The sequence below is a fragment of the Madurella fahalii genome (assembly GCF_045866475.1).
Source record: "Madurella fahalii IFM 68171 DNA, scaffold_3, whole genome shotgun sequence".
Lineage (NCBI taxonomy): Eukaryota > Fungi > Ascomycota > Sordariomycetes > Sordariales > Madurella > Madurella fahalii.
The window spans coordinates 2,416,561-2,430,491 of NW_027263973.1; the positions used below are offsets into that span (position 1 = coordinate 2,416,561).

The 13,931-nt window shown below is 57.3% G+C and overlaps 3 protein-coding genes across 3 annotated transcripts; all 3 read right to left on the bottom strand.

Moving 5' to 3' along the window:
* Positions 1-22: 22 nt before the first annotated feature.
* On the bottom strand, positions 23-5,621 carry MFIFM68171_06172 (Nuclear protein 96-domain-containing protein; the record flags this gene model as incomplete). Its single annotated transcript, XM_071061592.1, has 3 exons — positions 23-1,639; positions 1,739-5,409; positions 5,525-5,621. The coding sequence occupies 3 exons, from the start codon at positions 5,619-5,621 to the stop codon at positions 23-25; spliced, it is 5,385 nt and encodes a 1,794-aa protein (XP_070917693.1).
* Positions 5,622-7,201: 1,580 nt separating this feature from the next.
* On the bottom strand, positions 7,202-9,135 carry MFIFM68171_06173 (Clathrin binding ENT2; the record flags this gene model as incomplete). The annotated part of the gene is made up of 4 exons (XM_071061593.1): positions 7,202-8,550; positions 8,605-8,825; positions 8,905-8,974; positions 9,063-9,135. 4 exons carry the CDS (start codon positions 9,133-9,135, stop codon positions 7,202-7,204), a joined length of 1,713 nt encoding a protein of 570 aa, XP_070917694.1.
* A 1,117-nt stretch (positions 9,136-10,252) lies between these two features.
* On the bottom strand, positions 10,253-13,636 carry SAS3 (Histone acetyltransferase; the record flags this gene model as incomplete). Its single annotated transcript, XM_071061594.1, has 3 exons — positions 10,253-12,804; positions 12,858-12,905; positions 12,958-13,636. 3 exons carry the CDS (start codon positions 13,634-13,636, stop codon positions 10,253-10,255), a joined length of 3,279 nt encoding a protein of 1,092 aa, XP_070917695.1.
* Positions 13,637-13,931: the final 295 nt, after the last annotated feature.

Here is a 13,931-nt window from a genome sequence, read left to right on the forward strand (position 1 = left end):
TTCCCCCCACCCACCAACCTCTTCAGCGAATATTATCCAGTGCCTGCGTCCGCATATACTTCCCCCTCACATCCTGTGGCAATAACTGGAACAGTCTCGCATCGCCGCCCCTGCACTTGATCAATTCCTCCGCCATGTCAGCGATCGCCGCTTCTTGGCGAACATCCCCGTGCGTCGCCCCGCGCAGCGCCGCAAGCCCGTCAAACAGTTGGTTATCGAATCGGTCCAGCGGCTGATGCTTATTTTGTAGTCTTGCCATCGGATAGAGCAGGTACACCGCCGCCGCGCGGTCCCAGTCTGGCAGCTTCTTCCTGACCCGGAAGAGCAGTTGCGCGTACTGGAACAGCCGCTTAAAGTCACGCTCAATGACCAGATCCGGGCCGACGCGCTTGACAAAGGCCTGGTTCGCCTCGACATAATTTTGTGCCCACACGAGCGAGAGGAACTCCTGTCGCGCATCCTGGCGGGAGCGGTAGTCGAGTGCCTTGGCCTCCCAGATCCAGTTCTCGGGGACGCCGAATTTCCGGAGCGACGAGAACGCGCTAGCTGGGTTGCGGGCACCGCCGATGCGGTGTGCGTGGCGCCCTAGATGGTCGCGAACAGCCGACTCGCGTGAGGCCGCATCCGACAACTGGAGGAGAACAAACGTCGCGGGAACCCAGTGTGACTGCGCCGTGAGCGCCGAGGCAAATGACAAAGATGCCATGTCGAGCTTCTCGGCGGCATCCTCTCCAAACTCGACTTTCCCTGTAGCATAGATGGCCTTGGTCATCAACCACCCTAGACGAGCATCCGCCCAGTCAAACTCGCGGTTGGCGAACGCCTTGAGCAGCGACCATAGGGGACTCTCGGGCTCGGGCTCCCGGTCTTGTTCAATGTCGGCCTGAAATGAACGAACCGCCTCCGCAACCTTTGAGGTGCCCCCCGTGGTGTAAAAGAGGCGGAGGCCAAATGACCGCATCCAATCCAAACCGAAACGCTCGGAGATGGTAAACGAATCCACGCGGTTCTCGATGGGCACACCCTTCACGCCTGCGCAGACACAAGCATTGCCCGCCAGGAGCTCATAGATGGCCCGGACAGGCTCCGAAAACTCGGCCAGCACATTCGATTCGCGCCAATCCTTCAGCTGCGACCGAATGTCCTTGTTCTGGGTTCCAATGGTAGCGACAAGCGTGGCGAGCCGGAAATTGCCGGCAGCGAGCAAATTACTGCAGGCGTCGGCCACACGATTGCCTGCGAGGCAGATGATGGCCTTCTCCTCGAGACCCGGCGCCCCGTCAAGCGCCTGGTCGGTGGCCTCGGATACCATCTGCTTCCAAAAATTCTGCAGGTTATGACCGTTGTCGTCGAAAAGAAGGGAAGCTAGTTCCCACTCAGAGTCTCCCTGGGCAAGTTCCCGAAAATTAAGGCCCGAGACTGAATCCTTCCCGGAGATCATGTCGATGTAGTGTTGAAGTCGAGCGAGGGTCTGAGGCGCTCCCGCCAACTCCTCGGTAGCAGGCAAGCCGCCGTCAACGGCTTGTAGGCTGGGCTCCCCATATTGGGCCGTGACCAGCAGCTCGTTAGGACCCCAGTTGGTCCGCGGGACCGAGGGGCCCTCCTCTGTATCAACCTTGGGACGTTGCTGATAGGGCCACTAAAACAGAGAACAATCTTAGTCTGTATTCATGAAACATAGGTACAAAACGCTAATGCAATAAGGCCAGGAAAACTAGGAGGCGAGCGGGACACCGACCTTCACGAAACCCTTTGCTGGCGATGCCTGCACCGGTTGAGTCGGGCCCTTCGCCTGCTCAAATAATGACTTCATCAAATCAATGCTCGTCGCGAAGCCCGTCCCATCGGGCATTGGCGCGTTCTTTTGAGGTGAGGGGCTTCCGCGATTCTTCATATCCCAAACTGCTCCCGACTCGTTGAGCGCCCGCAGTGTCGCTCGATCCACTGTCCTCGGCGCCCGCACGCTTGCTTGCAAGATCTGCGTCCAATCGTCTCCGCCAGCCACTTCAATTCTCGTGGGCGCTGTCGACTTCTTGACGGCTCGCATACGCGCCCTCATGATTCCAGCAGGGACCTGGGTGTCGTTGTCGGCGAAACGCGATAGCAGAAGCTCGTCTTGCTCTTCGGCTGATCCCTGCTGGGACGACTGTTCAAAGGCTTCGAGCTGGTATTCATCGGGTCCGTCAGCCATGCTTTCATCTTCGGGCCACTCCCGTGACGGTAAGGGGGCATCGGCCTCCTGGGGCTCAGGAGACAGCGTACCCTGGCGTTGTTCGGTATCAGAAACCTCCTCATTGTCCGACAGCGCGGCATTGTCGAATGCGCCGGGAACGGCGCGCCGGCTGCGCCTAAATTCGAACGTGTCGTCGGGGTCCGCGGGAGACGTAGAATCCTTAGTAACCGACGGGCTCAGGACCGCGCGACGGCCGGGCACGTCAATCTCTTCCTCGTCATCGTCATCGTCAACTAAACCGTAGGTCGTGAAATGCTCCACTGAAAACACCCAGACGCCCGTGTCGTTATCGTAGCTCTCGAAAGTTGTGTCGGGCATCGCTTTGAGCTTCTGGATGTGGCGCTCAAGGCGCCGTCGGGGTTGGTTAGGCCAGCCACGAGGATACGAGTGCTCGAGCGAGATGACCGAAGGCACATTCAGTCCTTTCCCGACGGGCGGCTTCTTGGCCGGGTTCGGGTAGACGGTGGCCTGGCGGAGCTTCAAGACGACAATATTGTCAAACAGCTCATCGACATTGATATTGCTGAGGTCGACCGGGACCTTGAACCTGACACTGCCGACGTTCTCGCGGCCAATTGTGAAGTTTGCGACTCTCTGCCGCTGCATCCTGTTCATTGCGCGGATCTCGTCAGCCGTGGGCGACATCCAGTAGGCGCCCTCCTCGATCTCAGAGCCGGAGGACTTCTCGTTCTTCGGTACGGCCGGCGACTCTTCTTCATGAACGATGGCGAGCTCATTGCCCTTGACCTGCTCCATCTCAGGGGAAGCAGCGACAGGCGACGACTTGGCACCGTTTACACCATTAGTGCTGGAACGCCCATTCGGCTTCAGATAGCCGAGGTCGTCGGGGGTTGAAGTCCCCTCTGGTGATCCCTGAGCGGCTTCGCGATCGCCTGGAGACTCGACCGTGCTGGTATCGAAACTGACACGCTTGGTCACTGTCTTCCGCGCGCCAATAGCGTCCTCCTGCGGCTGCTTCTCCTTACTGGACGGACCAAATAGGTCGTTGCGTAGGTCCTTGTTGATTATCAGCTTCTTGTGGCTATTGGATCCAAGGAGACGCATGCTAGAACTGGCAGAGAAGGCGCCGGGCTGCAGAATGCTGTCCTCCACGTTGAAGCTCCGCCGCAAGTTGCTGGCAGAGATGCTTTTGCTGAGACCACGGTTGATGCTGCCGGCCAGGAGGCTCTGCCCGAATCCACCAGGGGTGCTGGACACGCTCGAAGGGGTGGCAGGCGAGCCGTATGCGCTGTATGAGAAGCCGTAACCCCTCTTTTGAGGGGTGCCGAAACGAGACGCATTCGCAGGGCTGAGCTTGTACATGGGCAAGATCGGCCGGCTCCTGACCTTGGACTTGCCAGACAGCGGCGTAGCAAGAGGACCGGGATTCTGGATCTTGTCATCCGGCAGGCCCGAGAACAGCGTGGTGGCGCCGTACGCGGAGATGTCGTTGATGCTTGTGGAAAAGGCCTGCTGGGGGGCCTGCTGACCTTGCGAGACACCAAGGAGAGAATTGCCCAAGGTGCCGGCTTGGGGCTGCTGCTGAGCGGTAGACCCGCCAAACAGCGAAGTGGATTGAGGCTGAGCAGTCTGGCCGCCAAAGAGACCGCCACCTGTCGTGGTTGAACCGCCAAAGAGTGAAGGCTTGGCCTGGGTATTCTGGTTCAAGCCGCCGAAGAGCGAGGTCTGTGCAGGCTGTTGCGCCTGGGTATTCGTTCCGAGATTGCTGAAGAGGCCGCCGCCAGTGGAGCCCGTCTGACCAGTCGTGCTACCACCGAAGAGACTGGTGCCTGTACCTGCTGGCTTCTGGCCAAACAGGCCCCCAGTAGCGGGCTGGGTGGTGTTCGTCGCCCCAAAGGGAGTCGAAGTCGTTGCGCTCGTGTTCGAGAAGAGGCCGCCGCCTCCGGTGTTGGTCGTCGAACCAAAGAGACCGCCCGGTTTCTGTTGGTTGCCGAACAAACCCGTCCCAGTGTTTTGAGGCTGAGTTCCGAAACCCGTGCCCGTAGACTGCTGTTGGTTCCCAAACAGAGTGCCACCGGTGGTGTTTGTTTGACCAGTATTTCCGAACAGGCCGCCGCCTGTGCTGGTGGTAGCGGTGTTGGTGCCGAAACCCGGCGTCGTGGATGTGTTGCCGAACGCGCTCCCGCCGGTATTGCCGAAGCTGAACCCGGCGGGCTTGGCTGCCGTTGTGGCCGTGTTGCCGAAAAGGCCACCTCCTGTGTTGGCAGTATTCGACCCGAAGGCGCTGCCAGTCGTATTAGTGGTAGATCCGAACCCGGTACCGCCGCTGAAAAGCCCACCGCTCTGGGCAGGTTGACTGGTGTTGGTTCCGAATAGCCCGCCAGTAGTCGCTGGCTTCCCGAAAAGACCGCCGCCGGAGCCGAACCCACCGGTGGTCGCTGTGTTGGTCGCACCAAAGCCGCTCGTTGTCGACTGGGTGCCCCCGAACATGCCTCCTCCAGTGTTGGAGCCGAACCCGGTGGTACCTGTATTCGTACCAAAGCCACCGGTGCCAAAGCCGGAGCTCCCAAAGGCCCCTGTGCCGCCAGTGCCGCCGGTCTTTCGGCCTTGGTTGTAATCGGCGAGCCTCAGCTCATCGGCAGACCACTTCTTGTAGGCATCCATGAACAAAATGTTCTGGAACGAGTTGCTCTGTGCAGGATTGTTCGCTTCCTTCTCGACCGTGGGCGAAAAAGCAATTACGGCTGTGCCTGGGGGGTCACCGATGTTGGTACCGATGCCTGGATTACTCGTGGCACCGAACCCGGTGCCTGTTGTTGTGCTGCCGCCACCGAAGAGGCCGCTACCACCGCCGCTGCCGAACGCGGATGTCCCAGTGCCAAACCCGGTCGTAGGCTTTGCCCCGCCAAAGAGTGATCCGCCGCCGCCGCCGCCGAAGGGTGTGGTAGTAGTGGTGTTGCTGCCGAAGCCGCCGCCGCCGCCGCCGCCAAACCCCGAGCCACCTGCTGTGGTAGTCGTTGACCCAAATAACGATGTTCCGCTGGTGGTGGTGGTGGTGGTGGGCGTGCTAAATGCAGGTTTGCTCCCGAAACCGCCGGAGCCAAACCCGCCGGTCGTGGTTGAGCCGAAGCCGCCCCCTCCACCAAAAAGGCCGCCACTAGGGGTGCCTTGATTGGCTGTCGAGCCAAAGGCGGTTGTGCCAGATGATCCGAAACCTGCGCGAGTTAGTTTGTTGTTCTGGTGGGAGAGGGCTGTATTCTACACAAACGACGGTCCGATAGATGGCGGCGAAGAGATGAGGCCCATGAGGCGAATCGCGGGTCGACGTACCTGTGTTTGTGCTGGTGTTCGTGCCAAACCCGCCACCAAAACCCGTCTGGGTATTATTCTGGCCGCTGAAGCCGCCGCTGCCGAAAGGGAACGACATGTTGGGCGATGTCGAAAAGAGGCTGTCGCGAGAGGGTGAGATGCAAAAAAATCAATGGAAAAAAAAGCGCGAGGCACTGAAGCCCTTACGCGTGGGAAAGGTGCGGTGTTGTCGGGTCGCTTCCAGGAAAAAAAAAGTACCGACAAAAAAAAGGCCTCGAGGACTGCAATCAACAATTTCCAGGGCAGTTCCGCAGGTTTGCGAAACTGGTGATTGCGCTGGAACAGCACCGTGTTCTTTCCCCTTCGGAGTGAAGTCGCGATGGGGAAGGCTCGGAAGTTGGCAGCTTCTCGCGAAAGTTCGGCTGGGAGCGCACTACTTCTTTCCTCCCCAGCCCGATTTGTGGGTCTCAAGATTCCCAGCCAATGGCGCGACGCGACGGCAGCTGGGCCGTGCGTGAGCCGCGAAAAAGAGTGTGGCAAGGGATTGAAGCTTGGGGAGCACAGGCCAGGCAGGAATCAAGCAAGCTACCTAATCAATCACCAGCGTCCTCCTTGAAGTGACAAAGCTGGTGGATCGCTCCCAGCAAACTGCTCTTCTACGGCGCATCTCTTTTTAAACTCGAGAATGCCAACCTTTCGAGTCATCATTGCGGTCATCCTCGGGACAGAATTCGCCTAGTCCTGTTTCATACTTACAAACCTCGTGTCACGTGGCTCCTCTTGTCGCTCTGCCGGTTCCAATTCAGTCATGCCATTGGTCTTGTAACCCAGGCTTACTAATTCGCGAGTTTGCCTTATCGGACCCAGTCAAATCAGAGCCGAACCTTGGGCGGAAGGCACTGCAAGATTAAGCTGCATCGGAGCAACGAAAGCAGCCTGAAAAAAATTAGAGGCTCTGATTTGTTGTTAGCAAAGTTAGTCATATGCTCTTTGCTGCACGCTTGCATGCTGTGCCTGGTAATCGGTGCAAACCCTTGTCGCGTCTGCCTGCGTCAATATCGTATAAATCCCCCAGCGTCTTGGAGCTCCTGTCCTTCGCCGCTTCGCTTTTCTAGTTGAGGCCATACCTAGGCAATGAAAGGTCCGGTTACTAAACGCTTGACACTGCGGGCAATCTACCTCGCAGCTGTCAACGCCCGGAGTTCCTTCTGTGGGCCGCTTTGCCGCTTAATCTCGAACTTCAGGTACCTTAAGGAAGCTGAGATATCGCTATACACACCGAGGAGCAACACCAAGCAAGAACAAGGGACGACGGCAAGCGCAACGCAACGGGATCGCACTCGCTATTTCAGCTTTGGTACCCAGGGCCCTATTTACTTCCCAGCAAGTTCAGCGTCCGCAGTGGAGATACAAAGGGACAGATAATGATAATAATAAAGAGTAAGAAAAAGAAGCGAACTAGAGAAAAGAGTCTCTAGGGAGCCAGTCACCACACCAGAGAATTCCTTGTTGAAACATACAGCTGCTGCAGCTCGTCACACAGTTTCCTACCCGTGTGCCATCTTCCCGTCCCGCTGCGATTCAGCGCCAGAGTCAGAACCCTCCCATCATCTCGACAGAATTCCACCAATGGACCCGTCAAGGCTTCACACTATTGTCTCCGTCCTCTCCTCCGTATGCTCCCCTGTTGTCAATCTTCTAAAACTGAATCAAATCCCCCTGCTGCTGTTGCTGCTGCTGGCCCTGTTGGCCCCTCCCTCCAGCACCACCTGAAAACGGATTATTCGTCGCACCTCCGCCGCCAAACCCGTTCTGCTGCTGGCCATACGACACAGTCGGCATCCCCGTAAACTGCTGCCGCAAGAAGGGGTTGTTTCCCGTCGCGTCTGACGTGATCCTACCCAGGCCCGCACCAGCGCTGTTGACAAATACCCCCGGAGCAGTGTGCTGTGCGGGGATGCGGAGCTGGCCCGTGTTGCCAAAAGTATCCATGCCGTCGCCGCTGGCCAGCAGCGCATTCAGCCTCGCCTCGTGCTCGCTCAGTTCCTTTTGTGGCTGTTGCTGTTGCTGTTGTTGCTGGGGCTGGGGCTGGAACTGTTGCAATTGCGGCTGCTGCATGCCGAACGACGGTTGATTCTGCTGGAATGTGTTGAGCGTCTTCTGCTCTGGCAGAGCGCTGAGGCTCGTCATCGATTGGGCTTTGTACCCTGTTGACGGCCGCTGCGCAAACGGGTTGTTTGAGCCCGTCGGCATCGGCTTGAGGGACTGCTGTAAACCAGTGTTGTTGTTGCTGGCCCAGGGGTTGTTGGTGCCCGGCTGTAGTGTCGGTTCCTGGATTTGCGCCTGGAGGAATTGTTGCTGCTGCTGCTGCTGCTGCGACTGCGCCTGCAGATAAGGGTTGTAACCTGTGGGCTGTGCTTGGAAGGCCTGTTGCGCCATCTGCTGTTGCTGACCAAATGGATCGAAAGCGGTCTGCTGATGGCCGAATCCGTTTGCAAAGCCATTCGGATACCCGGTCGGCTGCGTCTGGAATCCTGTGTATGCATTGTTTACATAGCCCGTGGGCTGGACCTGCATCTGGCTCTGGTCGATCGGGTTCGCAAAGAAATCCACCGCGCTCCCTTGCTGGTAGCCCTGGTTGAACCCTGTGTACTGAGGCTGCGACGTCTGTGCTGGTTCGTCAAGAAACAGTGAAGACGCGTTGCTCTCTTCTAGCTCCCGCCGGCGCCGCTCTTCTTCCTCCTTGCTTAGTTTGATGGCCTTTGCGAGATCATCGTCCTCCTCTTCGGCAGCCCGGCTCTCCCGCTTCCTCCTATCTTCCTCCTCTTGTTGCTTGCTAGCCTCGAGAGCCAATTTGTACTCAGCATCCTCTTCTTCGCTGAACTGCCGAGTGCGCTGCCGACGAGGCTCTTGGGGCTGGCTGTGCTGAGGTGCGTATTCGTCCAGGCCGTTAACACGGGATTTCCATGTTCTCCTGTCGCTTCGCTCAGCCCGCAGTCTCTCTTCGTCCAGGATCAGCGAGGTCAATTCTTTGGCCGCGACGCGAACTGGAGAGACATGTTAGTTACAGCATCCTGATCTGTGGATGCCAGAGCTCCTACCGTTCTGGCCAACGTCTCTGCCGTCTTCGTCAATATACTGAAACTCTCGCAGCGTCTTGATGACGAAGACGTTCTTCTTGGCCCACGTCACAACTAGCTCCGACCCTTCATGCAAGCAGTAGTCCATGACCTTGAGCGCTTTCAGGACATGTCGCCAGTTCTTGCCCTTGTCGTTGAGCCGCTTATCGAGCATGTCCATGATCTCGTAGAACTCGGTAGACCTAAAGCAGACACAATGTTAGTTATCATCGACCACGCGTTGGTGCATTCCCCTTGCATCCCAGCACCCTCCGTGCTTACGAGTTATACGTCAGCTGAGCGATCTCGCTCATCTGCGTCCCCGTCGGGCCCCATGGGTCATTGCTGGTCGCTACATCCCACTGCCGTCAGTAAAGCGGTTCTCCGCGGTCGCATCGTGAAATCCTGCGCGGCACGGTGCCGGGCGGCAGTACACGCACCTTCGCGCACTTTGACCTGGACGCTGGAATAGCCCTTGGTGACATTCTTGACGCTCCGAATGACCTTTGACATCTTGGAGCCGGTTGAATGATTGATGCAGCAGAGAGAGACGAATGAGGGTTGGCCGGCTTCCAGCGATGCGATGCGCTGCGTCTTAAGGCGGGAATACCGGTAATGTCGCAAAGGAAAGGAGGCTCAAGGCGGGCGGACGTGATTGCGTGTCGGTTTGGTCCGGGTGTCGTGCCGCAGCGCTGTACCTTAGCTTGGCAAGCCCTCCAAAGAGGCCGCGCGCGCGCCACCAAAACTCTCTGACTCTCGCGTCTTGTCAAAACGCCTCAACGACGAGACAGCGGCGCCGGAAACTGGGTACTCGCGTGGACAACCTGAGGCTGGCGACCTCAGTTGATATTTTTTAGCCCCTAATGTTCCCGAATAATAGTCGGGCGCGTGAGAGTGGTTGGAGCGTGCGACGGTGAAGAGGGGGAGTCTTCGGTAATTTAGGTGGCAGACGATCGACACTGTATGAATTACAAGCATAACGTTACACTTCTTGCACGCGCAAAGATGGTCCATCGGATATTGCAACAGGTGGGAATGAAAGCCGCAAATGACGCCCACTAGCCTGCTCGGTTGTGATCTCGATAAAACCGGGGCCAATCCAAACCAACATGCATTGCTAATCCTCGACGCGATTAAGTCTGGGGGACACTATCTACACTCCAGGGAACCTCGAGTGCAGTTACAGTCCAGTATGTTGCACACGCTGGCTCTGGGGGCGGAAGAGGACAATGCCCGCCAAGCCTTCCAGAAAGCGTACACGGCGAGAAACTAAACCCCTTCAAGTAGCATGTGGCACCTTGCACCACGACGCACCTTGACGCGCGATGAGTTTGACCAGTCCCATGACGTAAACGCCGCCATTCAGTTACAGTTTTCAAGTCATTTATTGGTACAATGAGCCAAGTTGCCCCATTTTATTGTCTCGAGCCAACTGCCCTGCCAAGCTTAATCCGAACACAACACATAAACCCTCCTGCTTCCAAAATGACAAGATCAATAACTACATAGATAATTCTCTGGGAAATAAAGCTTCGAACCCCCTCCACCGCAAAAAGATCACATTATCCCCGATAATGACGGCGCCCAAACGCCGTGGTATCCCGTTCGCCAGAGCAGCGCACATCCCCACTCATTCCTCCTCACCTTCTGCGTCAACATCCTGCATAACGATATCAGTATTTTCCTTTCCCCTTTGAGCCTTGCTGGCCTCCTTCACCGTAGGCGACTGCACCTGCACCGTATCTTTAACGTCGGCGCCGCTATTTTCCTTCTTTCCCTCCTTCTTCGCCGCCGCCAGTGCTGCCAGTCTAGCACGCTCCGCGATCCACGCCGGCGGGAGACCGGGCCCGCTGTCTGCATTGCCGTAGTCGCTCTTCTTGGTCCCCTTGGGCCAGCGGCCTGGTCCGCGGCCAGTTCCGCCCGGCTTTCGTTTGCTGCTGCTGCTACTGCTCTTCGGTCTGGAAGCCGTGGAGCGACGGGAGCCGCTCGACCGCTTGGGTCTCGGTCGCGACGCGCTGCTGGCGCTTCGCACGACCGGCGGCCGAGGGATAACGGTGCGAGCGCGGTCCGCCCTGCGGGAACCGGCGATTGGCGGTACAACCTCGAACCTTGTCGGGGGGATGTCTTTGTATTGCGACATCCAGTCCTCCCCAGTCACCTTGACAGCCTCAGGTTCGGGTTCATCCTTTTGTTCGACTGGACTGCCGTTGACGAGAATGCCATTTGATTTGATGTCCCCGTTTGCAACACTGTCGGTCTCGTTGAGTTCGGTGGACTCGAGAACCGTCGTGTCGACAGTAGTCTTTACTTCCTGATTAGGCGTGTCTGGTTGACTGGGAGAGCCTGTTCCGTTGGCCAGCGCTTCTGCTGCCGCAACAACCGGCTTCGGCTCCTCCTCCTCTTCCCGCGGGGCAATTGCGTTGAGGGCTGGGCCCAGTTCAAAGTTTGTTGCGTTGCCTCTTCCCATAACATACGGCGTCCACGTTAGAGCATTCGCGTTGAGCTGGACATAATTCTTGGCCTCCCACTTTGCAACATACTCGCGGCAGTACTGTAGGTCGACGCGGAAGGCGTAGACCTGGGTTTGCGGGTCACGAACCAAGCATCTCAGCCCTTCCAAGGCCGATATTACGTCGTCTGGCGTCAGCCCGGTGTCGTCGGATATCTTCTTGATGCTGAGACCCTTCTTCCCCAATTTGTCCTCGGGGAAATTCTCCAGCAGATATCGACACATGATGAGCCGCCAGTAATTGCGGTACGAGACCAAGCCCATATCGGAGAGGGGCTTCTCGGGTGACCCAGTCTTCTTCTCCACTCTCGTCAGGAGATAAGAGAAGTCGATGAGCAGGTTGCCGTATCCCTTGCGCTGGTGAATGGGAAGCGTTAGGATACATGAGACATTGTTTTGGCTGCTGGCCCGCTTCTCCTTTGAGAAGTATCCCACAAAATGGTAGCCGAGATCGTTGTATTCGCACAGAACGTAGAAGAGGAAAGGCTCCACATCGTAGTAGAGAGTCTTTGACCCCAAAAAGAGCTTTGCCAGCAGACAGAGATTCTGGCAGTAAACCGGATTCTTGCGACCGTCAACCTCAAAGACCGATACTGAGCCGTGCCTGTATATCTCGTCTCCTGGGGGATGCTTTGCCGGACACTTTAGTTTGTGCCGCCAAGCCACATAATCTGAGTTCATGTACTTGAGACAGAACTCGCAGATGAATAGAACACGGTTCCTGCTGTACTCTTCCGGGTAAGGAGCTGCATACCAGGTGTCGATCTCGTGTTCTCCGAATTGGATGCATTCAATCTGGCTGGCTGGACCTGACGCTTTCTTTGACTTCTTGGCCGGAACTTCAAGCTCGGCTTGGCCCTTGAGCAGCCGCTGTCGCCACTCCTCTTCTGCTTTCTGCTTCGCCTCGTCAAATCTCCGACGGTCATCGTTTGTCGGCATTGTCTTGGATGTGTCCGCTTCAGCTTCAGTTAGGATGCCACCGTAAGGCTTGCCTTTCAGCTCGTCCGTCTCTTTGTCATAAAAAGAGTAGAATGGTTGTGAGTAGGCTGTTGATGTGAAAGGTGTAGTGATTGTCGCCAGCGCCACAGCAGGTGTGCGAGACGCCTCGCTTCTCGAAGCCCGCCGCCCGGACCTGCTTGATCGTTTCTTAGGGCCCCTCGGCTTCCGAGATAGGATCTGGCGGAGCCCGGATGCGTTGACACGCATCTTGACACGGACAATGCCGCGTGACCTCTTGACGATAGATACCGGGGGGTTGGGGATCTTGAGCCGCAGAGACCTAGAAACAGGCCTAGACGATTCATCCTGTCCGGTTTCCCCTTCGTCATGGCTCTGCTCATCACCGGTATTCCTTCGCCGCTTGCGAAGAGCCATGATGTTTTCGTCTGCTTCAACCGAGGACGTCTTGCGTTTCCTAAGCACGCGAGATCCGTCCATCGGGTCCCCGTCGAGGACTAACTGATTAAAGACAGAATGGGAGTCGGGTTTCACGGCGCCTTTTTGAGAGGGAAGCAGATCCCGTGCGAGCTTGGGCGCGCTCGCGCGCCGAGCGGACGGGGAGGCATTGGCGTCAACTATTCCGTCCACGTCGATCTCCTCACCATCTAAGTCCTCGGCGAGGTCCAGGTCTGAATCGTCGCCGGCACACTTTGGACAACGCCAATTCTCAGGGCCTAGCGAAATTAGCGAACAACGCTCAACGACATTTGGAGAGAGAAAAGCTCACCGTCATCGGGAGCTAGAGCGTTATTTTCCCGCGCGCATTGTTGGTGGGCTGCAGTCATGTTAGCCCGCACTAAGACAAACGGATTGCAAGAGACACTCACAGTTATCCCCGCATTTGGTGCAAGCCAGGAAGGCTTCAAACTCCTCGCCCGGGTCGTGGTCCTCATCCTGCTTACAGAAAACGCAATGACCCGTGGCGATTTCAGATTCGTCGTCCTCCTCGGCGTCGTCATTCTCGACTGCCTCCCATTCCGCGGCGCCTTCAGACTCGGCGTCGCTAATGCTCGCCGAACTAGCGGAATCCTCGCTGCTCACATCCTCATCATCTGTTTCTCCAGGTTTGATCTTTACCGCGCCAACTCCTTCGTCTTCGTCATCTTCACCGTCTTCCTGGCTGTTCTCCATGCTTGCAGTTGCGGTTCTCCGCTGCGCGTGGTGGTTCTGGGATATTATCTCGTCATCTTCCTCTCCTTCGGCATCCTCCTCAAAAACGTCGTCATCGTCATCATCTGACTCGCCGCTCCCGCTGTCACTGCCGCTACCACTGCCGCTGTGGTCGTCGTCCTCGTAATGATTCCTCTGTTCTTCATCATCCATCTCTTGGTCCGCATCGCCATCAGTGACCGAGGCGCCAACGTCGATATGACTCTGGGAAGCGAAGGCGCTGTCGTCACCCATTGCCACGTCCCCATCGGCGCTGTCCTGTGCCAGTTCGGCTTCTCGTTCAGACCGCATGACGCTCTGTTGCAGCTCTTCCTCCAGGAGCTGCGCGTCTGCCATGTTTGTATGTTGCGCACCCTCAAGCTCGCCCTCCGACTAGAAGGGACTATCGCGGTATGGTGCTCGCGAGCTCGTCAAGCGTCGCGGCAGCAGAAGCTGCGCATATCAACCGAGCGCGGACAGACCAATACAGTAAAGATCATACCAGGCGCATAACGTTCTCGCACAGTTCTATGCCTTAAACGTGTTGTGAGAGCAGCTGCGAAGGGAGAAGGTTGCTCAGCAGGATGCGCAGGGGGGTGGAAGTCGGCAGCGATCAAAGGCAACTGTGGGGCTCGAACGCGCACTAGCAGGA